Below are 23,944 nucleotides of genomic sequence, written 5' to 3'. Positions count from 1 at the left end.
TCTATGTAGAAGGCACCCTCAACCGATTTGGTTATGAATCCATCCTTGCAGAGCACGTACACCCATACATGCTGATTGTCTTCCCTGAGGTGGATGAGATCTTCCAGCTAGACAATGCGACATGTCACACGGCTAGAAATGTCCAACAGTGGTTGGATGGGCATGACCAAGACTTCCAAGTACTTCCCTGGGCCCCTAACTTCCCCGGACTTGAACCCAATTGAGCATCTGTGGGACCACCTCGATCATTGTGTTTGCTCTATGGATACTCCACCACGCACCCTCCAGCAGCTGTGGGATGCACTGCAGTCAGCATGGCTCCAGATACCTGTACCAACCTACCAGCACCTTATTGAGTCACTCCCAGCCTGTGTAGCTGCTGTCCGTGCTGCACACGGCGGTTACTCTGGCTATTAGCTGGTGGTCATAATAATGTGACTCCACTGTGTAGATATATATGGATATAAATTATGTGCATTCTCTACTTAAGTGATATATGTGCTGGCCTGTATTTTTAGATTTTATACCCATATCAGTTTTTTAACACGCTTGCACCCAAATTACAATGAAGCTCAGCTCCTAAAACAAAATCCATATAAGCTTCTTTAAAAAAAAAAAATATTATATAATTTCCTATTATTTTCCTTGAATTAGTAACGAATTAGTCTAATCTGTAAAGGAACTGTTCATATTGCTTCACATTATTACTAAGCATGTGTATACACAACAGTGGTCTCACTATTATGCCAAAGCAGAAACACAGGGATCACTCACCCAGATCAGTGACAGTGCCTCCTTTCACTGGGGCCGATTCAGAATCTTTCTTGGTGTTAACTAGGACAGAGAGAGACACCCAATGACATGAATGTACAAGGAACATATCACACTTCGGCCTGATAAAAGATGCAGTTACTTGTTTTAGGGAGTGTCACTTCTTCTACATTAGGCACAGGTGACGGTTCATCCATGTCCTTTGTCAGATCTTCTTGTTCTTCCTCACGGTGACCCCTCTTCGATTTATTGTAAGGAGTAGATGGCCTAAAGGGTAAGACAGACATTGCAGCCAGCACATCACCACAATAGAAAGTCACATCTATGCCATTCTGAATGGAGCAATGTAAAGCTTACTGAAGGATGAGCAATAGGAAACAAATGATACAAGGGAAGGACCAATGCATATTAGATTAGATCAAGAAGTTACAAAGCATAATAAATCAATAACAGCAGTGCTACCCAAGAGTGTCTGTGGTTTATGTGGTGCACCAGTGGGTGAACTTTTGAACTTAGGAGACTCCCAGACTGACACAAAGAAAACATTTCTGAGCTTGTTCACACTAAGGGGAAGAATTTATAAAATCTTGGAGAAGTTGTGCATACTCTAGCAGCCAATCAGCTTCTATCTGTCATTTCTCTAGCACAGCCTTTTAAATAACAGTCAAGAGTCGACTGGTTGGCATGGGCAACTAATCCACTTTATCTCTCTCCAAGATTTGATGCATTTCCCACTAGCATTTTTAAATGTGCTGTATATGCACTGCAGACATGTGTACAGGCATCAACTGCCTGGTGGCATGGGAGGACTGATCAATGTAACCATTGCACCTGCCCACTCACAGGGCGAGTCTAAAAAGCCAAAGCTACGGGGTTTGCTTCAAAGAGGTCCAAAGTGTATAAAACTAAGTAGGAAAACATTGTAACTTCAGTGATCAATGATCCCTACAGTAAACATTCAGTCAGCACTGACCTCAGCACACATACACCGCATTTAAAAGTCATAACGAGGATACAATACATGCATGGGGTATATGAACTAACCCTTTCTTGACATTCTTCTTCTTTGCCTCTGCACTCGGGGGAGGTGAAGGCGAGCGTTTCCTCTTTTTGTAATTAGGTCCCTTCTTATCCCTGCGATCTGAATCAGGGCTGCTTACCTATGCACAAAAAGCAACAAAACAACCATATGAAAACAGTTAAATGTTTCCCCCTCATACCCTTTATTACTAATTATTACATGGTGCATGTCAAGTGCTAATGTCAATACGATAAAGTTTAGCAAAAAAAAAAAAAACTCAAATGAAAAACAGGAAAAAAAAAATCCCTCCACCAAAACTTATTTCTGTAATAATCCTCCCTTCCACCAACTAGGTACACCTATCTGGAGAAGAGTGGACAAGTGGATAACCTGTATCTGCAGCCTGCGAGTCCAGTAGCACAATGGAACTGCAGGTGTTGGCAAAAGTGAGCTTGGGTCTCCCATACCATCTCCAGTTTGGACATAGGGGCTTATTACAAATATTCATTACATTCTTGCATGAAGTTCATTACTTGTTTTTTAGCTCATCATTTTCCAATACAAATTAATCTAATATTCAGTAAGAAACAATACAAGAATCAAAAAGGGGATTTTTGGTTACTTTTATTTACCATTGAATCCTTTTCTCTGAATCAGGCTGGGGGACACTGGACCATGGGGTTGTAGATGGGACTGTAGGAGCAGAAACTTAACTAAACTAAAGCTGTAGCTTAGTTAGCTCCTCCCTTGTGCAACCCCATCACGTCCATACAACTTCAAAAGTGCCTGGTGAGGAGAAGCAGTAACCCAGTGAAACTGTTATAACAACAAAAAAACAACCGTACCGCAGGAACTATCTTGGTCAAAAAACACAACGCAACACAACTGAGCGTGAGGGAGAGCCCTGCATCAGAATAGGCCCAACGGAGCAGATCCAACCATCAATGGTTTGCTTCGTAGCCGGCCATCCACGTTTCTGAGCATAGTAGAGAACCAGTAGGGAATCCATACGGCAGAGGGCAGAAGTTCTGTCCAAGTAGATCTGCAGGGCCCAGACGACGTCCAACAGAGCCAGATCGTCCCAGTCCCGGGAAGTCACAGATGGGGAAAACACAAAAAAAGACAATTTCCTGGTTCAAGTGGAAAGCCGAAACAACCTTCAGTTGGAATGAAGGAACTGTTTGGAGAACCTCCTGATCGTCGTGGAATATGAGGAATGGCGGTTTGCAAGACAAGGCCCCCAACTCGGAAACTCACCGAGCTGAGGCAACGACCGTAAGGAAAACCAATTTCAATATGACGAATCCACGGAATCCAAAGGCTCAAAGGGAGCCTGCTTAAGAGCGGAGATGACCCAGTTAAGATCCCATGGAGCCACTGAAAAGCAGGTTGAACTCGCAAAAAATACCCCTTGCAAAAAGGTCAAACTATGGCAGAAGTGCAAGATGCCGCTGAAAATAGACCGAGCCAAAATCTGCACTTTCAAGAAACGAAGCCGCAAACCGGCCTCCAAACCTCCCTGAAGAAAAGCTAAGAACCGTTCACACCACAAGTATATCTTCCAGAACCTGTGGTAATTGCACAGCGGAAACCAGTTTCTGGGCCAGCAACATAGTATGGATGATGGAAGCTGAAAAACCCTTTTGAGGCCTTCAAGAGCTCGGCCTCAAAAGCCAGGCCATTAAAGCAAACAGAGGAAGGTCCTCGTGCCGAAACGGACACTGCAGAAGTAGATCTGGTCGCAACGGAAGCTGCCAACCGGGACCTACCGCCAGTTTGAGAATGGTGACGTACCACTTCCTGCGTGGCCAGTTCGGAGCCACGAGGATCACCGGTACCTGTTGCTCTTTGATCCGCCGGACTACCTGAGAAAAATGGGAATCGGGGGGGGACGCAAGGTATAAACCGGAATCGGGTTAGGGACGCAAGGTATGCCAGACGAAAGCTCCACGGAATGGTCATGGCATCCACTGCGAAGGCCAGTGGGTCCCCTAGACCTTGCACAAAATCGGGTAACTTTGCAGTTGTGCAGAGACACCATCAGAAGACCCCACTTCCGTACCAACTGCCGGAAGACCTCCGGATCGAGAGACCACTCCACCGGCAGGAAGGTGGTCCAGCTGAGGAAGTCCTCCTCCCAATCTTCCACGCCCAGGTTGAACACCGCCGAGAGTGCCGGAACAATGGCTTCTGCCCAGGCTAGAATGCGGGTTGCCTCTGCCACCATGGTGCCGCCCTAATGATTCACATACGCCACTTCCGTGGCGTTGTCCGATTGGATCCGCACCGGCCAGCCATCCAGGATGGACTGGGCTCCCAACAGACAGATAGCACAGAACTCCAGCAGATTGATCGGTAGTGTGGTTTCCAATGACGACCAAAGACCCTGAAGACAACAGGCTTGACTTCACAACGCCCCAACCGATGAGACTTGCGTCTGTGGTCACAATAGCCCAGTTTGGAGTGACAAAGGTCGGGAACCAGCCAACAACGGATGGATTGCATAGGGCTATCCAACAGGAACAGAAGCTGAGATGAGAGGTCCTCAGTGCGTCCTGACCAATTGCAGAGAAATTCCCACTGGAATTCCTGCAAGTGGAAGCGGGCGTACTGGATAATCTCGAAGGTGGAGACCATCGTACCCAATAGCTTCATGCACAGCCAAATGGACGGACAAGGCATCGACAGCTCCATCATGACCAAATCCTGGAGGGCGGTGTTGAAGAATACTCACAGAAATATCAGGCGCTGGCAAGGCATCAGGTGAAACTTCTCGAAGTTCAGGATCCAGCCGTGATCCTGAAGCACTTGCATCGTGCGGTCCAGATGGAGCTGCAATTGGGAAGCCGAATCTGCTTTCACTAACAGATCATTCAAATAGGGATCAACCGTTATCCCGCCCTTGTGCACCAGGCTTGCCATAGCTGCCATGATCTTCGTGAAGACACATGGGGCTGTAGCCAAGCCGGACGGCAGGGCCTGGAACGGATAGTGTGCCAGGCCAACTGTGAACCAGAGAGAATGATGATCTCCCCAAATAGGAACTTGACTTCGAGCGAGGCCAAAAATTCTTGGGCGACATTCCCTAGATCATCGATCAGAGAGATTCCATCTGGAAACGGTCCATCCACAGTCTGGTGTTCAAGGCCCGTAGTTTCAAGATCGAGCAATAGGTGCCGTTGGGCTTCCGAAAAAAGGAAGAGGTTGGAGTAGAAATCCTGCTTCCTTTCTAACACTGGAACAATAACTGCTCCCAAAAGCAGAGAACAGATAGCCTGGTCCAAGGCCCCCCCCTCCCCCCCTTCTCCGTGTCCAGGGGAAGAGCAGTTGCGAAAAAACGTTGCGGTGGCGGACCCCTGAGGTCGATGACATATCCTTGGGAAACGATGCCCTTAACACAGACATCTGCCGTCGACGGCACCCACCAGTCCCTGACCTGGAGTAGGCGTTCACCTACGCCTGACCGTACAGGGTGGGCAGAGACCCCGTCCTGCCCAAGGTTTCTCAGGAGCCTTGGATCCCGAGCGCCTGTAGGTACCAGAAAACCTGCCGTGTGGAGCTGATCCTCTGCTGGGGAAAAACCGGGCTCGGGCAGATTGACCTCTAGTAAACGCTCCACCTAGAAAAGAGGAGCGAAAAGCCTGAAACCGTGGTCCTCGCTGTCTTTGAGCCACTATGGGCAGTCAAGTACTTTTTCCCCCGGTAGTCTGGGCAATAATGGTGTCCAACTCAGTGCCAAACAGAACCCCTCCGCCAAACGGGAGACATTCCAAAGAACGTTTGGATCTAGTGTCCACATCCCAGGCGCAGAGCAAGATCTCTCTCAGAGCCGAGATGGCCGTAGCCGAAACCTTGGAGGCCACCTGAGCACCGTCCTCGACGGCTTTATAAACATATTTAGCCGCCCCACAAAGCTGTTTAGCCAAGTCCAGTAAAGCATCTCTGGACAGGTCACCCTGAAGCCCAGCAACGAGCTTGTCGGACCACAACCCCATGGCCCAAGCGACCCACGCTGAGGCCAGCAAAGGGCGAATAACGACCCCAGAGCCAATAATAATGGATTTAAGACAACCTTCCAATTTCTTATCCAGCGGATCCTTGAAGTACACCGAACCCTAAACCGGAAGCGAAGTGTGCTTAGCCAAACGTGCCACTACCGCATCAACCTTGGGAGGTTGTTACCAATTGGGAGCATGATCTGGCGGAAGTGGGTAAAGGGACTCAAACTTGCGAGGAATGGAGAACTTCTTGTCTGGGGCCTTCCACAAGACCTGAGGAAGCAGGGAAAGAAACAATCCTCTTATGTCTATACTTGAATGGTCCCACCGTTTGTGCCTGGGCATCCAAGTCCAGAAACTGCCCAATGCAGGGAGAACCTCCTCTTCCGGTAGTTCATCCTCCTCGGACTCCAAAACGTCTAATTGCCCCCTGAAAGAAGGATGTTTATGCGCCTCAAGCAGCTTAGGATCCCCAAAGAAACGTTCCATATAAGAAGAAACTTTTTCGAATCCCGCCGCAGTGCGCTCCATGGTACGAAGTCAAGGTAGGTCGGCCCGTGGATGAGGGTCCGCGTCGGCCACCGCTGGTGACACAGCACTCTGTATAGCAGAAACAGCCTGTTCCTGTTGCTGAAGCGTCATTAGCTGCAGCAAGTCTGAGTGTAACCTACCCATAGTCTGTGCCCACGCGGGCTCGGGAGCCACCCAATGCCTGCATGCAATTAGGCCCCTGTCTTACAGTCCGTGCACAGCGCCCCGGAGTCCATTTGTCCACATGGCAATTTCACACATAAAAAACGCTGCCATAGTAGCACTCTTCGCCCTGACGGCTTTTAGTTTGTCCGCCATCTCAGCCACCCGGTTCTACTGATTACAGTGGACGCAGGCAGGTAATACAAGTAAATCGGTCACTGACCACTGCACTCCAAGACTTAGGCAAAAAATAAAATACAGATTACTTAGCCGTCCTGCAGAGATCAGTAGCCGCAGAGGAGAGGAGCAGAGGGCAAAGCCACACTAAGTAACTGTCTAGCCCGCAGAGGCAGAATTCTCGTTTTGCAAACTGCAGGATGCCTGTTTTAGCATCCTACGCGGCATGTTGGGCTAAGCCAATACAGCAGAATGCGGGGGGGAGGGGGACCAGCGCTGATACGCTCTGCCCACCCCACTCAGCGTGGCCACTGTCCTGCGCCGAAGTGTCCCCCCCCCCCCCCCTATTGGTAGGGAAAACACTTGGCATGCGCTAGTGCGGGCTACCTGTGTGAGGGCGCGCCTCTTGTAGGGGCCGCCGCTTTCCAACCCAGCAAGATGAGTCCGCCATCCGTGACAGCGCGGCCATCTGCACCCTCTAAGAGGGTGAAGGCTCACTCTGTATCCGAGCCCAGGCAGTCTCTAATGAGACTGCAGTGCTGTGGGGAGCACACCCATCCTCTGCCGCAGCTGTAACTATCAAGCCACGCTCCCGTTAGCTGCTGCACTCTCCCTGTGTGCTGCAATAGGCAGGGCGCTGGCATCTAACTACAAACCAAAACATTTAGAAAAGAAAAAAAAAAGTAACTAGCTACAAAAGGCTGCAGAGCAGCCCTCCTAAATCGTGCCTACCTCCCAAGGAACTTAATCTACACGTGATGGGGTTGCAGAGGGGAGGAGCTAGTGTAAAAGCTACAGGTTTAGTTTAGTTAAGTGCCTGCTCCTACAGTCCTATCTACAACCCCATGGCCCAGTGTCGCTCCAGCCTTGATGACAGAGAAATATATATTTATATATATTTTTATAAATTATTTTATGTATTTATAAGGTAGGGTTATAAGAAACCCTACCTGAATTAAATATGTAAAATTCTAAGCTATATTTTTCCTTTATTACGGGGGACATTGGAAAGCACTGTGGTATGCTAAGTGGTGTGACGAACCTGGCACTTTAAGAAAAAAAAATGCACAGCATCCAGGCTCCTGCAACCTAGTTTAGCGATTACTTTACAAATGAGATGGGTACTGTATGTCAGGCTCTCTGACCTGACAATTTTCTTTTTTTACAAGTATGATGTCCTATGGGCTCAATGGGACAGACCCTGGGGCTGCAGGTCTGCAGCCCTTGCTAATAGTGTGTCTTTACCACGGGATATCCTCTGTGGGAAAGGGGGAATCTGCCCCCACTGTCACAGGCCTGCGTTACGGATACAAGCACCCCTGTAACCAATCGGTCGAGGGGGTCTCTGCTGTGAACTGGAGGGCTCCGAAGCTGGTACAGTGCCTGTACTGCAGCTGCTCCTCCCGATGTGGACGAAGCTTGGCCAGTGTCGGCTTCCGAAGCACCCCTTACTGTGTAGAGCAGGGGAGGGCAATAAACAGCCCCCCTGCTGTTGTAGAACTACACATCCCAACCCTGCCACAGTTTTACTATCTGACCATTCTAAAACTGTTGCAAGGCATGCTGGGATGTGGAAACCAACAAATTACACACAGAAGTACCTAGGCGCTAATTAGATACAACATCGTGCAATACTAAATAATAGAACAATAGAAAAATAGTCTCTCATACGTCCCTTATAATAAACAGGAAGGATTCCTCCAAATGATTCCAATGTATGTCAATCCTTCTTTTTATCCTCTCGTTTCTATTGTAGTCCTCCTCCTAACTCAAAACACATACAGAAAAAAAACGCATAGTGTAATACTGTATAAAAATGGAGATAAAATATGAGACCGAAAATTTTTGTCTACATTTGTTATGCCGGTAGGTCCTCATCAACAGTCCCCTCCTCACCAACGCGTTTCAGTACTAAATGGATCGTCAAGATACATTCAGTATCCAAAAGCGTTGGTGAGGACTACAATAGAAATGAGAGGAAAGGATAAAAAGAAGGATTGACATACAATGGAATTATTTGGAGGAATCCTTCCTGTTTATTATAAGGGATGTATGGAGAGACACTCTATTTCATATTATCATTGATGTTTCTCGACGCCTATCATTAGCCCCACAACGAAATCCCGATGCCCGGCATATCGAACAAATGGAAAGGTTTAGGAACCCTGGGGGACTTCATGACCTCTATAAAAGCAGTGTACAGTAATAATCTTACTTCAGGACCTCTATAAAAGCAGTGTACAGTAATAATCTCACTTCATGACCTCTATAAGAGCATTTTACAGTAATCTCACTTCATGACCTCTATAAGACCATTTTACAGTAATCTCACTTCATCACCTCTATAAAAGCAGTGTACAGTAGTGATCTCACTTCATGACCTCTATAAAAGCAGTTTGCAGTAATAATCTCACTTCAGGACCTCTATAAAAGCAGTGTACAGTAGTGATCTCACTTCATGACCTCTATACGAGCAGTTTCCAGTAATAATCTCACTTCATGACCTCTATAAGAGCAGTGTACAGTAATGATCTCACTTCATCAGTCAAAGTCTTGGCTGAGATCTTCTTACGACGTGCGACAGGACTCCTCTCATCATTCACCTCATAATCTTCTTCATTCATCCACTCGTTAAATAAATCAGTGTCCAAAATCCATTTGGCGTGCACCTACTCATAAAAATACAAAATTGTGTTAATGATAATGTTGCGGTATATAGAAAGATCCCAATTAATTTGTTAATCCCAGTATAAAACATTTTACTAAGGCTGAGACTGTAAATGTGGTAGGAGTAGCGGATAATCAATCAAAATCAATAATGCAGAAGACACATCTGCATACTTAGTCATATACAGAGATTGCAATAATGCGTCATAGAGCCTATAAAAACATAAGGCGTGCTCTAAAAAAAAAGGTTTCCTGCATATTTCTACGCATGAGGAGGGGAAAAAAAGCTAGCGCTCTGGTTGCCATATTGAATGGGGCGTGTCCAGAGCTCACTCCAAACCAGAGGGGAGTTCCTTCAGAGCTCAGGATGCTGTAGTTGGTGGGGAGCTTTCTGAAGGTCTGAGGAGACATGCATTTCCTGATGCAGAGCTAAGCAACCAGTCTCTAATTTATATACCTCGCTATTCACTGTTTTTATATACCTAGCCCTTAAGTTGGTCACTCCCGAGCAACTGCTGCTGACAAGCGAAGAGTGAGGTGACATTTACTAATTCCGCTATGAGAGATGTTATATGACCGACTTGTATAAAAGCATGAGGCACTTGGTTTCCATTTCAGTCTTGTTTTGTTAATAGCTGTATGTATGAAAACTTGGTAGTGCACTTTCCCATCGTTCTTACCTGTGTGGGCCTTAGCATGAAACATAAAACATAGCACGAAAATGGGTCATATCTAGGACCTGTAACATATGATCCCAGAGTCAATTATAACTTTAGGTCCACTGTTCTCAATAGAAAATGGTGTAACTGTGTATGGGGGAGATGTTCACATTCAGTGGTTCTGTCCAGTCGAACCTGGTTAGAAATAAGTTCAGTGCTGTTGAATTTAAATTGCTCATAATTCTCAATGGCAAGAAGCACTGAAAGGTTGGAGGGGTGTTATTATGAAGCATACATACCAAAACTCACTATGGATCAAGAAACTGGAAGCAATTTAAAGCTGCTTATTCACCATTTTTAAAAGGGGCTGTGGTCGCAGGGACCAACAGAAAGCTGGAGACGACTAATAAATGGGATGGATTTACCTTGCGTGGTTTTTCTGGGGTTGGTGTATCCTCGACTGGAGCTTCTACCTCACTGGCAGGTATCCAGGTGTCATAACTGAGAAGAGAGTAGATGTCAGCTGTTATATTATGCGTCTCCGACAGATAGAGATGGAACAAATAGTGCATTTATTTTAGCCTCTTGACTTGTCTCAACCAAAACAATTGCTAAAATTGGGGTTTAGAACAGAGCAGGCAGAAAGGTTTCCAGCCATGAACAACCTAAGCCATATGAACAGAAAATAGAGATATTCTAGTAGTTGAATATGGAACTCCATGTGAAAGACCTATTCAATTATGCTAAATTTACAAAAAACTTTTTGTTACAAATTACTTGAAATCTGACCAAATTAGCTCTGAAATTGCCAATATTTTCTACTTTTTAATTCCTAAAACTACCCCAGTCATATATAAATGTACACAAAGATTCCTACTGACAGCAAGACCAATGGGCCCATTTAACAACGAGACATAACCCCTTTAGCACTCGCTAAAGGGGTTATGTCCTCATTTCAGTATGTAACAAACAGTGATAAGCTTAGTTTACCAGTGTTTGCCACTGTATCGCTTACACCATCTATAGATGGTGAGAGTGATATGGTTCCCATTGCCGACAATAGGGACTCAGCAACAGTATTTCCGTCTTCAGCGAATTCTGTGTCCCCGCCGGTGAAAGTGTCATGCGCATGTGCTGACTGGCCATCGCTCATGACACAGCAGCCCGTCACTATTAGCGATAGACTGCCAGCAACAGAGTGGAGGATGCCGTCGAGGAGGGGAAGTAGCTGGACCTCGCCGGAGGAGTAAGTAATGTTGTATACCAACAACACATTTGTTACTATCACTGCAATACTAAACTAAACATTTGCTGCTGGTATTAAGGTACATTGGTAAATGGGGCCCCAAATATGATGTCACAAATGACAAACGCAAAGAAAATTCATGCGCATGGCTGTTTTCTGAACAGGTTATTCTGAGCATCATTTTTCCACAGTTTATATAATTGATTTTTGAAGATCGCTGAAGGCTATACACTGGAATCACTATGAAAGCTTATGAACTCTTACCTATCAGGATAATAACCCCAGTGAAGTAGTACCTGCTTGTCTCTCTTCATTATGGGCCGCACCCATTCTTCTAAGCAAAGAAAACAACAAAGAATAAGCAAAATATTTCTAGAACCAAAAAAATAAAGAGTATTTTTCTAATTACCATTACATAATTTTCTTTCAATTAATTTGATAAAAGAAAAGAACTGGGAAAACAAGTAGACTAATAGTAAGCTAAGGAGAAGAAATTGAACAGCGAGGTTATGGGATGTGGATGGAGTTAGTCCCCTCCAGTGCCCTATGAATTTTATGGGTGAACTATAACCTCAAACCTGGGTCAATCTACTTGACAAGGAGAAATCTGCATTCTAAATCGATTATGAATTTAAATCACCAACAACAAAAAAGGAGGATTTTTGTTGTTCTTTTAAATTCCTCTCTCTAATATCTGGGGGATACTGCTCACCATGGGATGTCAGAGAGGTCTGAAGGAGATGGCACTTATTAAGACGGGAGGTAGTTGAAATTCCGTTTGTCGGGATGCAGGCGCTCAGAATGCCGCCGCCGGAATCCCTACAACAGTCATAATCCCGGCGTCTATGGTTAGAGGGAGGGTTAGGCACTAGGGGGAGATGAGAGTTAGGTTTAGGCACCGGGGGGAGATTAGGTTTAGGGTGCAGCGAGGGAGGGTTATGATACTTATGGACAGGTGTCGGTATCCTAACCCTGACGGGATGCCGACGTCGAGGTTTCTGTCCGTTGGGATGCCGAGCACTGGCATCCCATACCCAATCCATTAAGACTACTAGAACTTTAAGATAGAAGCTCCACTATTCTTCAGTCATGGGTTTTTAATACAACTGCAAACGTAGTACCAAGGAAAACAAAGTGAAACCAACCAACAACAAACGGAGCGCGTTGGTAGGAACACAGTGTTCGACAGAAGGAATCAGAGAAAAGGAATTAACGGTAACCACAAAAATCCTGTTTTCTCTTTCTACCAATCTGGGGCATACGGCTCACCGTGGGCATACAAAAGCCTCCCCCAGAGATGAGCACTTTGAGACAACCTGAACGCAGAACATTCTGTCCAAAACTGGAGGGCTAAGGTTAGGCTGCGGGGTGGGGAAGTTACAGTTAAGCACTATGGATAGGGTTAGGTATTAGTGGGGAAAATAGTCACCGGAACACCTCTGCTAATATATCTCGCTGTCGGAACGGATCCTCACATGACCACCGGAAGACAAAGCTGAAGCTGCCAGGGCAAGGTAAAACACAGCTATACCACCAGGGATCATTTATTGACAGTTCATCATGTCAACATATCATTCATGTAGACATGATGAATACTAACATCGTAACTGTCAACTAATCGTACCCAACTTCCGGAACCGGCCGCACTGCACTTAAGTAAGTCTAAAGGATAACAGAGCAGATCCACCTCGCAATAGTCTGTTTTCCCGCCGGCTAACCTCGTTTATAAACATCAAAAAGCAGGCCGCCTAATTGAGGAAGACCAATTCAAATATAGACGAAGGGCCCGGATCACATCCAAAAGAGATAAATTCTCTTATCCGCAGAGGATACAAATAGGAAGAAACACAGGAAGGACAATTTCCTGTTTGATGTGGAAAGCCGGGCAAACTTTCAGCTGGAACGACGGAACCGTTCGCAAGATTGAGCGATTCTCACTTGGCAAGGCCCCAAGTTCATAAACCCACCAGGCTGACGCAATAGCCATGAGGAAGATTATCTTCCAAGTCAACAAGTTCAACACAGTCTCCATGAACTTGAATGGAGCCCCTTGAAGGGCAGACAGAACCAAGTTCAGATCCCAAGGAGCCACTGGAGGAACAAAGAGGCAAAACGCCAAAAAGTACAAACCTCTGGAAGAAGGGTCAACCTGCTCTGGAAATACAGGGAAAGCACTAAGACCAGCACCTTTTGTCCCATCTCCAACCCATCCTGAAGGATACAGCAGAGATGAAAAACTGAAGTACCCCTTCTCTTTGCACCAAAACAAAGGAGTGTTATGGTAAAACTTACCCTTGTTAACTCTCTTTCTTCGAAGTCCATAGGTTCCACAGGAGAGACAATGGGGTGTAGGTGGTACTTGGAGGACCGGACACCAACAGCAAAGTTTTTTTCAATCACAGGATGCTCCGGTCCTTCCCCTTATACCCCGCCCAAAACCTGAAGGCAACTCAGTTTTGTTAACAAAACACCGAAGAATCAGTGGTACACTGAAGAATCACACTCTCACACAGAGAAGGAAACAAGTGACCAAGTGACAAAACCCATAGAAGCCAGGTGCATCAGGGCAGGTGCCCTGTGGACCCTATGGACTTCAACGAAAGAGTTAACAAGGATAAGTTTTACCATAACGCTCCTTTCTTCTTCAGGGTCCAAAGGGCTCCACAGGGAGACAATATGTCAAGGTCCGCTACAAGGGATTCCTCAGTTGGAGGACTGGGAGCCGGCGGTTAAGGTGGCTAGGCAGCAACTGATGGGGTGTCAAATAATAATGTCCACTTTATTGGTCAAAGCCAGGTGTTGACTCGACCTGAGCAGAGGCGCAGAGTCTAACCCACTTGGTGGTCTTCACCAGTGACCCCTCCTATTGGGATTTGGGTTTTGCCACACCAAATGAGCAGGTCGCGGCCCTCTGGTCATGTACCTGGGAGTGACGAGGAGACCGGGAGAATAGCGGGAATGAATACGCAGGATAATGAATGTAAAAAATACTGTGAGTTTGTACGCTTGACTACAATGAAGGGAACTTGAAACGTGAGAACACTGGAGATTCCAGCAGGGGCTTGCACTAGAGAATCTCTCTGATGATCCGGACACAGGACTGTATAAAAGAACAGCACAGGAGTCAGTACACGAATGCTGTACTGAGTACACACGCTGGTGATCCAGACGCAGGCACAGGAGAATGATACTTGGAATTAGTACACAGAAGCTGAACTGAGTAAACATGCTGGTGATTCAGACGAAGGCACAGGAGATTTATAACTAGAGTTTCAACATATACACAGGTGCTGAATTAAACTGGAGTTTCAGCACAGAGACAGGTGCTGACATAGAACTAGACGCTGATTAGTGCTGGAGTTTCAGCCCAGAGACAAGTACTGAAGAAATCACTGGAGTCTGATCCTGAGAAGCACTGAAAGGAGTCGCTAGAAATAAATAGTATAAAGCTAGGAGCGAATCCAGACACTAGGATATAACACTGGTAGGAAGGAACGTGGAAGCTGGAAAGCTGCAACAGCTAGAATTCACTGGGAGCAGCAAAGTTGTAACAGCAGCTTCCTGTTCCTGGAGTCAGACTACATACTCTTAGATAGTTGGTCATTGGATCAGAAGATCAGCTGAGTGACCAGAGGACTACCATTGGGAGAGACTAGTCAGGTGATATGGACAACATGGCTGCACCCATACCCGCCACCATGGGAACGAGGACGCACGTATGGAAGCCCTAGCAGACCCCGGGGAGAATACTCAGCCCACCACTCACCTCCACCCCCGGCGACTGAACACAAAAGATCAAAGGACACCGGCGCAGTGGTGAATAGTGGCCGATCCCAGCCCACATCCTGACACAATGGGGATGTCCCAAAGCATTTGTTCAAGGGCAGGGGCGCTCCTGAGCGGAGAGGAGAACCCGGCATCCGTAGGAAGCATAGCGGCAAATGTATCAAAGGTATAGAACCTAAGAAAGGTGTGGACAGAAGACCACATGTGGCCACCTTGCATAGTTGTTCGGCAGATGCGCCACAGGGGGATGCCCACGAGGGACCCACAGAGCGAGTAGAATGAGCAGATACTGTAGCTGGCACAGGAAGGCCAGTCAAGTGTGTAAGCCATCTGGCCAGAGTCTGTTTGTTAGCTGGCCATCCCTTCTTGTGGAATCCATATAGGACAAAGAGGTAGTCCGATTTCCTGATGGAACTAGTACAGTCCACGTAGATCTTCAGAGCACGGACCACATCCAAAGAGGCCTTACCTGCCGAGAGGTCTGTTGATTGAAAGGCCGGCACCACAATTTCCTCATTGACGTGGAAACAAGAGACCACCTTGGGAAGGAAGCCAGGGTGTGATCGAAGAACAGCCCTGTCCGGATGAAAAATTAGAAATGGGGAGCGACTGGAAAGCGTTCCTAAATACGATACCCTACGGGCAGATGCTATAGCCAGAAGAAACAGTCTCCACAGTGAGCCATTTTACATCTACTGAATCCACAGGTTCGAATGGAGATTCCTGAAGTGCATGGAGAACTAGTGACAAATGCCACAGAGACACCGGAGGGACAAAGGGAGTTTGTATACATAGAACACCTTGCAGGAAGGTGTGAACAAATGGTAGAGGAGTAATTCTGCGCTGGAAACAGATGGACAGAGCAGAGGCGCGCACTTTCAGAGGGGCTAGGCGGAGTCCAGTTGATCAGCCAAACGTGCGTTTGTAGAAAGGCAATGGTTACCTGTAGATGGAGGTGAAAAATTTCTGGGGTGCTTGCTAAGAGCAAGAGATCGTCCAAGTATGGGAGCAGTCTGATCCCCTGACGACGAAGACAGGCCACCATAGCTACCATAAACTTGGTAAAGACCCGAGGAGCTGTAGAAAGCCCAAAAGGCAGTGCTTGAAATTGGTAGTGTTGCTGTAGAACAGCAAACCGGATATACTGCTGATGAGAAGGTGCTATAGGTACTTGTAGGTAAGCGTCCTGAATGTACAGAGACACCATAAAGTCCCCAGGCTCCATAGCCAGGACAATAGAGCGTAGGGTTTCCGTACAAAACCTGGGCACTCTGATAAACTTATTCAGAGACTTAAGGTTGAGGATAGGCCGATGAGACACGTTGGGCATCTGAACCAAGAAAAGGGTAGAATAATAGCCTTTCCCTCGCTGTGATGAGGGTCCGGAATTATTACCCCCGAGAACAGTAAGGACTGAATGGCCTTCTAGAGGAGCAGGGCTTTGCTTGGGTCCGATGGAGGTCTTGTGCAAAAGAACTGCTGGGGGGCCGCCTCAGGAATGAGATGGCGTATACGTGGGAGACCACTGCTTTTACCCAGGCATCTCAGGTATTCTGACACAGAACTGGGTGAACTGAAGAGGTCGGCCTCCCACCCTGGGAGCCCCCAGGGAGAGGCCCACCCCGTCAGGCTGAAGGCTAGTCCTCAGATTTGGTAGGTGGACATCTTGTAGCCCAGATCTGTTTGGTCTAGGCTTGGAGGCCTGAGTGGATGCCAACTGCCGTGGAAAGGACTGACATTTAGCATTGCCTTGGGGACAAAATGACCAAAAGGATGACATCCGAGGCTTGGCAGCAGATACAGAGGGTAAGAATGCCGTCTTGGAAGCTGCCAAGGTAGTCACAATCTTGTCCAATTCTGGGCCAAACAGGATCTCGAACAAAGAAAAACAGAGGTCTTGCAGACCATCAAAAGACTCTATAGTGAGAGCACTCTCATAGCACATTAGTACAGACAATGAGAGTATGGTTAAAACTTAACCTTTATTACAACTACAATGCCATTAAAACAAACTCACAGATACTCATAACAAAGTGTGATAAAGTGCAAAAAAGAGAAAAAACATGCAAAACAAAAAGTAATTACAGGTAATAGGATCACGTATCAGGTCGGCAAAATATTACAAACATATAAGTAATACCATATAACATTGAATATATTAAAATTGTTAATGATAAAATACACCCAGATCCGGACAAAACGGGTTCAAATTGATCTAAGTGTTAATTTGTGAAATATATTTCAGAATTATCTTACAAATCAGTGTTCTCCCCAGAATATTTTTCCAGCCAAGTGGCATCAAGTAGCCGCCGGGTGGGGGCCTTCACAATAATAAAATGTTTTAAATCCTAACCTTATAATGATTTAAACTTGAAATAACAATTTATATATTAATTCTCTTCTTCTTAGAGGCCAAGATACTGTCCCCACTTGCAGGCTACACAGAATATATATTTTTATATAGCTCTACAGATACTGGCCCCACTTGCAAGCTCTCTTTACTCAGTTCAGGTGACTGTTCCCATCTGAACTTTTATACAGGAGGAGGGATCTTTGCCCTCCAACCTGACACCGCCCCTGCACTGTGATGGACAACTACCCCCTGCCCCAAGGCCTCATCCCCTGATCGCACTCTCCCGTGACCCAATGCCGGGTCCACTGCCCAGCACCCCCCCCTGCCCCAATGCCGCGTCCCCTGCCCGGCACCTTTCCTCGCCCCAATGCACCATGTCCCGTCACCTGGAACCTTCACTAACGTCGTTATTGCCGGCGGACACTGAGACTTCAATGTGAAGAACGTGATGTCGGCGCAGCTCGGCGTTGCATCAGGCATCAGTGGCAACATGGACGCATTGAGGGTGACTGGGAAAGTGGTGCATTGGGGCGGAGGGGAAGTGGCGGGTGGTAGGCTGTTTCTGCCGGGCGATGTGCCCGCAGAAAACAGCCTGGGGAGAACAAAGCAAAAAATTCTGCTCCAGTTTAGAAAATAGATCAGAGTAAACTCAGGGATGTAATACAGGAGGTTCTACTTCTTCCTATCTTACCAATAGGTATTGGATAGGGAGTGAGAGACCCCTGTTATACAGAATCCCCTGGAAACAACAGTCAGTATCAGTGATTTAAGTGCAGCCGTTCGCTTCTGCTTTCAAGTGTCGTGCCCAATCCACCTAAATGGATTCAGGGGTATAGGACACCTGATGCGAGAGTTAGAGAGTTGTCTTGGCATGGATAGGAAATGGATAGAGAAAAAATTGAGCTGATGACATTAGCTGTATTGAGAATATCCTTCTTATATCCGGGATAGATATCAAATATTTACATTATAGGATTAATTTCCATATGCATATTTCCTCCCCTTATCACTTGTTATTGTTGACTAAAAAAATATAGATTCCTTCAGAAGCAGATAGTAATAATTCCTACAAATCACACTATCAGATACACATTTTATATAAGAAAGAAAACAAAATTATTTCCTTCTTAGTGAGAACTCAAAACGATTTATAGATCAATAGGTTCTCAAATAAGACATATCTAAACAACGTTTAACATATAGATCCGGAAACTAATCAGTTGTGAGGATATATAAATAAACATATAAAATGAACGGTAGGAGCAGGCTCTTCTAATCAAAGTTTAAGTTGATTGAAGATGATATATAATTCAGCAAAGTGCAACAGTGTCAAAAGTGCTAGTGCGGTCTGGTTTAGTTGTTACCCAATCTGACTTGATACAGAGTACATATCATATTGTATAATAATACAGTGACCAGTTGCACATCTATAATGTGTAGCCAGTTCCAAAACAGGTTTAAATGCTCTCAGCAGAAAATACAAAAAATACAATTTATCACTGAACACCTGTGCAAGTCACAGTAGATATCAACACATAATGTCTACCATCACATCTGCCTATGGATCCCTGTTAGCTCATCTATAAGGGCATCATAGAACCGCTGTTACACTTGCAACGCACATGCAAAACATTTCTTTATACAAGGAATGCTCACTGGATGGTGTGTATAACACCTCATACAACCTGGGAGTAGGAGTGCCTTAACATTGCGCAGCTGTAAGGCCCCCTTGGAAACTAGTCCAACGCACGTTTCACCTGCGTAGCTTGGTCACGGAGATCTGTAGTTGTAATAAAGGTTAAGTTTTAACCATACCTCGCATTGTCGGTACTAATGTGCTATGAGAGTGCTCTCACTATATAGTCCTTTGGTGGTCTGCAAGACCTCCGTTTTTCTTTGTTCTAGATTAATATAACTCTGAGAAGCACCACCACTACCTTATATCATAATAACTCAGAGTATTACTTTTGATTATTAGCGGTTATAGCACTTTGTTCTCCCCCCCCCACCCTGTTTTTTGTGTATTACATATAGATTATATACCTGTGCATGATATCCCATATCTTTCCCTTTCCTGTTCTCTAACGATATCCAAACAGGATCTCCCCAGAATAAGGCAGAGACTCCAAAGACTTTTTAGAGTCCGAATTTGCCTTCAATGAGCGAAGCCAAACAATATGGCGGGCTACCACGGAAGTAGCAGATGCTTTGGAAGCTAGGAGACCAGTATCCAAAGCCGCCTCTCTCCTAAATAGGAGGCTACATCCCTAATGTGAGATATGTAGGACAGCTGTTCCCTTAAAGCATCAGAGCTAAATGTATCTTCTAGGGTCTCTGCCCAACTCTAAATGGCTTTTGCCACCCAGGCCGTAGCCCTGGCAGGACGAGTAATAGCTCCTGTAATAGAGTATATAGACTTCAGGCACGCTTCCATCCTTCTAGCCGTAGTCTCTTTTAAGGAGGTTGCAGTATGGATAGGTAAGGTAGCGTTCTTAACCCAGCGTGTCACGTGGGAATCCACTGCAGGGGGAATTTCCTATTTAGTAGCTGGAACAGGGTAAAAGGAAATCAAGCGTTTAGGCAGCTGAAACTTTTTACTAAGTATATTCCATGCTTCACACATATGATCAGATAGCTGATCCGAGTGTGGAAACTCTGACAAAACTACCTTCTGTCGCTTAAATAGTGGCTCTTTTGCCCTAGGAGTAGGTTCTGTCTCTTCTATTTGAAGAATAGATTTTACAGCTCTTACAAATGCTAGTATATTCAATGTAGAGGGGGGCTCCTCCTCTCCAAAGGGGGAGTAAGGGAGGCCTGCGTCTTCTGCCTCCCCAGATGATAACTCCGATAGCTGGGTGGACTGGGAAGATAACGCAGCACGCTTAGTAGGTTTACTAGGTGAGGGTCTCTCCTTTTGCAGTATTTGTTGAAAGGCTGTAGAGGTAGCTGCCAGTACATCTACCCATGGAGGAGGCAAAGGATTCGCAGGGAGTACCTGCTGCAGCCATCCCATAGGGGGGAACTACCATAGGAACCGCTAGGTGGTCCACAATTTTTGCCAACACCTGTAAAAAAGAAGCCCAGGGGAGAGGATGCAGGATGAAGATCAGGGGAGAGGAGAGGATCCTGAGGAGAGGATGCAGGGGCTGAGGGGCTTGGTGCCATATAACAAGATGCACATAGACCATCTTGAATGAGATCCTCTGAAGCTTAGCCTGCTAAACAGGACTTGCAAGGTATTAGAGTGGGAGCAGCAGGCTGCTTGTTATTCTTAATAGATACAAAACTAGGTGCGCTGACAAGAGTGAGATAACCCCTTGAATGACAAGCCGCTCACACAGCAGGTTCTGCACCTGCTAAAGGTTAGGGGCTGCGGGGGGGGGGGGGGACTTAGGGTTAGGCCATCCCCCCCAGGAGGTTAGGGTTAGGCTAGGAAAGGGGGATCAGGTTTAGGTGGCAGGGAAGTGGGGGGGGGGGGTAGGTTTAGGCACTTGGGGGGAGGTTAGGGTTAGGCACCCCTAAGGGAGGGTTAGGATTAGGGGGTAGAATAGGGTTAGTAAATACTTACCTTTGGACGATCGGGATTTTCACTATTGCCGGGCCGTCGCTGTCGGCCGGCGGTAAATCATACTGATTCCACTCTAACGGTGATCCAGCTCCTGCCAGACACCAACGACACTGAGATGAGTTGCCTTCAGGCTGTGGGCGGGGTATAGGGGGAAGGACCGAAGCATCCTGGGATAGAAAAAAGCTTTGCTGTTGGTGTCCGGTCCTCCAAGTACCACCTACACACCATTGTCTACCTGTGGAGCCCTATAAACCCTGAAGAAGAAATGTAAATTTTTCTCATCATGTGATCGTTCCAATCCAAAACAGGCTTCCTAGCCTGCAATGTGGTCTGCACCACACAGGAAGAGAGTTCCTTTGCTCTCAAGTGACCGGCATCAGGAACTAGACCTTTAATGCCAGCCAAGAAAGGTCCTGATGGAGGATTGGATCCTGGAGCAACAGATCTGGAAGCAAGGAAAGACGCCAACGGAGGGCCAATCGCCATTTTTAGGATGTGCAAGGGCAGCTGGGACCAATTTGGGGCCGCCAGGATCACCAGCATCCCCTGCACCCTGACCAGCAAAAGCTCTCGGGTCTCCGGATCAGGTACAAAACGTGGGTACCTTGCAGTTGTGGTGAGAGTCCAACAGGTCCATCTCTGGTAGACTGCAACACTGAACCAGCTGGTGGAAGACCTTCTGGTGAAGAGACCACTCACCCAGCAGGATCTGGTTTCTGCTGAGAAAATCAGACTCCCTATTTTTAACCCCCGAAATAACAGCCGAAATTGCCAGCAAGAATGACACCACCCAAGATAGGAACCAAGCAGCCTCCGCCATATCCATGACGTTACGATTGACCCCCTGGTTTTTGACATATGCTAATTCCGTGGCATTGTTCAATTATATCCAGACAAGCGTGTATTGAAAAAAAGATTGAGCACCGTACAGAGCAAGGAAAATGGCCCAGAGCCACAGAACGTTGATAAGAAGGGGGGACTCCTGCAGAATGGCATTCATGGTTAGAATGACGCAGGACGGAATTGCCAGAGACCCGCCTCTGCTGAGATTCTTCGCTACCGGCCACCATTGAAGGGACTGATGAGCACTAAGCGAAAGGTGAGCAATTCAGTAGTCAAGTTGAACCCTGACCAACCCTTCAGAATTTCCCACTGAAAGTCCCAGGTGTGTAACCTGGCGTATGGTATGGTCTCAAATGTAAAGACCATATACCCCATCAATTTCATGCACAACAGGAGCGATGGACTCCGGTAGGTTCATCCTCTTAAGACTGGTGTCGAAGAGGAATCCCTGGAACAGCATGCAATAACAGGGGAACAGATGGGACTTCTTGAAGCTCAGGATCAAGCCATGTTCCTGCAAGACCTGAACAGTGTGGTCGGTGTGACTCCGCAGCAAGAGAGCAGAGTTTGCCTTGACTAGGAGGTCTTCCAATTGTAATTTCCTCCTACCATAACAGAGAAGGTATCAACTCCTTTTGTGGACAGACCAAAAGGAGAAGCCCTAAACGGATAGTGGGCACCATCTACTGTGAATCTGAGGAGCAAATTATGTCCTTCTAAGATGGGCAAATAGAATTAGGAATCCTCTATGCCTTTGAAGGCCAAATATTCATTGACCTCTATGCTGCAGACCACTAGCTTCAAGATGAAGGCCTGTGAGCAGCTGGTCCGACCAGTTTTCCATAGCTCTAGCTAATCATGCAGTAGCCGACATAAGCCAAATGGACAACCCCTTGCCATGAAATAGATTTAAGGCAACCATCCAGTTTTTTTTTTTTTTTTTTTAATTGGTCCCTAAAAGATGCAGACCTAAAGAGTGGGGGGACCTTGGGGGACCGCTTCCTCTTCAGCGAGTAATCTGCTGACATGGAATAAAGAGATGCACTTTTTCTAGGAATGGTGAACTTTTTATCCAGGGCCTCCCCACTTAAATCTGAAAAAAGAACGTAAAGATAACTGTTCTCCTTTTTTTTTTATGTATAAAGGGGCCTGAAGCTTTGGCTAGAAAATCCATCTACAAGAAGTACAAGAACTGCCGAACAGCAGTAATCTGGTCCTCTATGCCCTGACCGGAAGAGTACTCATACTTCCTGGGAAAGCAATTCCTCCGGAAGCTCACTCTTCACTTCCTCAGACCAAGAGTCCTCCAATGGAATCTGTGAGGAAGGAGGACGTCTCTGCGACTCCCTGAACCAAGGGTCCTCAAATAATCTCTCCAAGTATGAAGAGACCTTTGTGAATGCATACGCTACTGTATCATGGACTGGACCCATGGCAGTTCACTAACAGAGTGTAGCAAATATCCCCGCACCTCTTGGGGCCATCATCCTGCACCTGCACAGGGGGTGCGTAAGCCTGCTCTTCCCTCTGGTAAGTCACCAGTTTGGCCCGTTCAGCCACTGACCATCCCAAAGCTTCAGCCACACGAATTCCGCCAAGCACCTGCATGATACACGCTGCACTGTCCACACACACAGCCTCGAGTCCAGCTGTCTACGATGCAACAGCAGGATTGGGAGGACTTTACCTTTTCAGCAATACTAACAAACAGGCACACACCTGGAATGCAGATTACACTGTACCAAAATTTAGTTGGCTATCAGTACAGCAAACTTTATTACAGATTAAAGTTGCCAGAAAACAAACTGGCAATACTTTACCTTCCTGTATAGTGCAGTGCCCCCGGAGAGCTGTCTGTGGATTCACCACAGAAAAATTGCATATTTTCCCCTCTGACTGCAGCACAGCAGGATGGGACCACACAACCCCGTAAAAAGATCTCACTTCACTCGTCCAGCGCACTATACTGAACTTCCCTTATGAAAGAAACTGATGGGCTAGTATGTTTCCTCCTAAAAGGGGGAGATGCAGCAGAAAAGACCCACAAGATGTTGCTGCTATCTTGGACATCGCAGCTAACCGGCACTCTCTTAAAGGGCAACAGCACCGGATGGTTACGGGTCCAGGCAGCCCGAGTGGGACAATAGCAAGAGAAGGAGGAG

The 23,944-nt window shown here is 46.5% G+C and overlaps 1 protein-coding gene across 5 annotated transcripts in view; it reads right to left on the bottom strand.

The window, feature by feature from the left end:
* SMARCC2 (SWI/SNF related BAF chromatin remodeling complex subunit C2) overlaps positions 1 to 23,944 on the bottom strand; it is a 116,590-nt gene that overhangs the window by 53,331 nt on the left and 39,315 nt on the right. For all 5 annotated transcript variants that reach the window (XM_088473049.1, XM_088473052.1, XM_088473053.1 and 2 more), the window contains exons 7-12: positions 11,497 to 11,566; positions 10,412 to 10,487; positions 9,198 to 9,329; positions 1,816 to 1,931; positions 914 to 1,038; positions 775 to 834 (exon numbers count right to left, since the gene is read on the bottom strand). In XM_088473049.1, coding sequence (XP_088329175.1) covers positions 775 to 834; positions 914 to 1,038; positions 1,816 to 1,931; positions 9,198 to 9,329; positions 10,412 to 10,487; positions 11,497 to 11,566 — 579 coding nt within the window. The remainder of the gene's footprint in view (positions 1 to 774; positions 835 to 913; positions 1,039 to 1,815; positions 1,932 to 9,197; positions 9,330 to 10,411; positions 10,488 to 11,496; positions 11,567 to 23,944) is intronic.

This window comes from Taudactylus pleione, unplaced genomic scaffold, assembly GCF_031769625.1.
Source record: "Taudactylus pleione unplaced genomic scaffold, aTauple2 ptg000130l, whole genome shotgun sequence".
Classification (NCBI taxonomy): Eukaryota; Metazoa; Chordata; class Amphibia; order Anura; family Myobatrachidae; genus Taudactylus; species Taudactylus pleione.
This window is presented reverse-complemented; position numbering and strand designations above follow the sequence as displayed.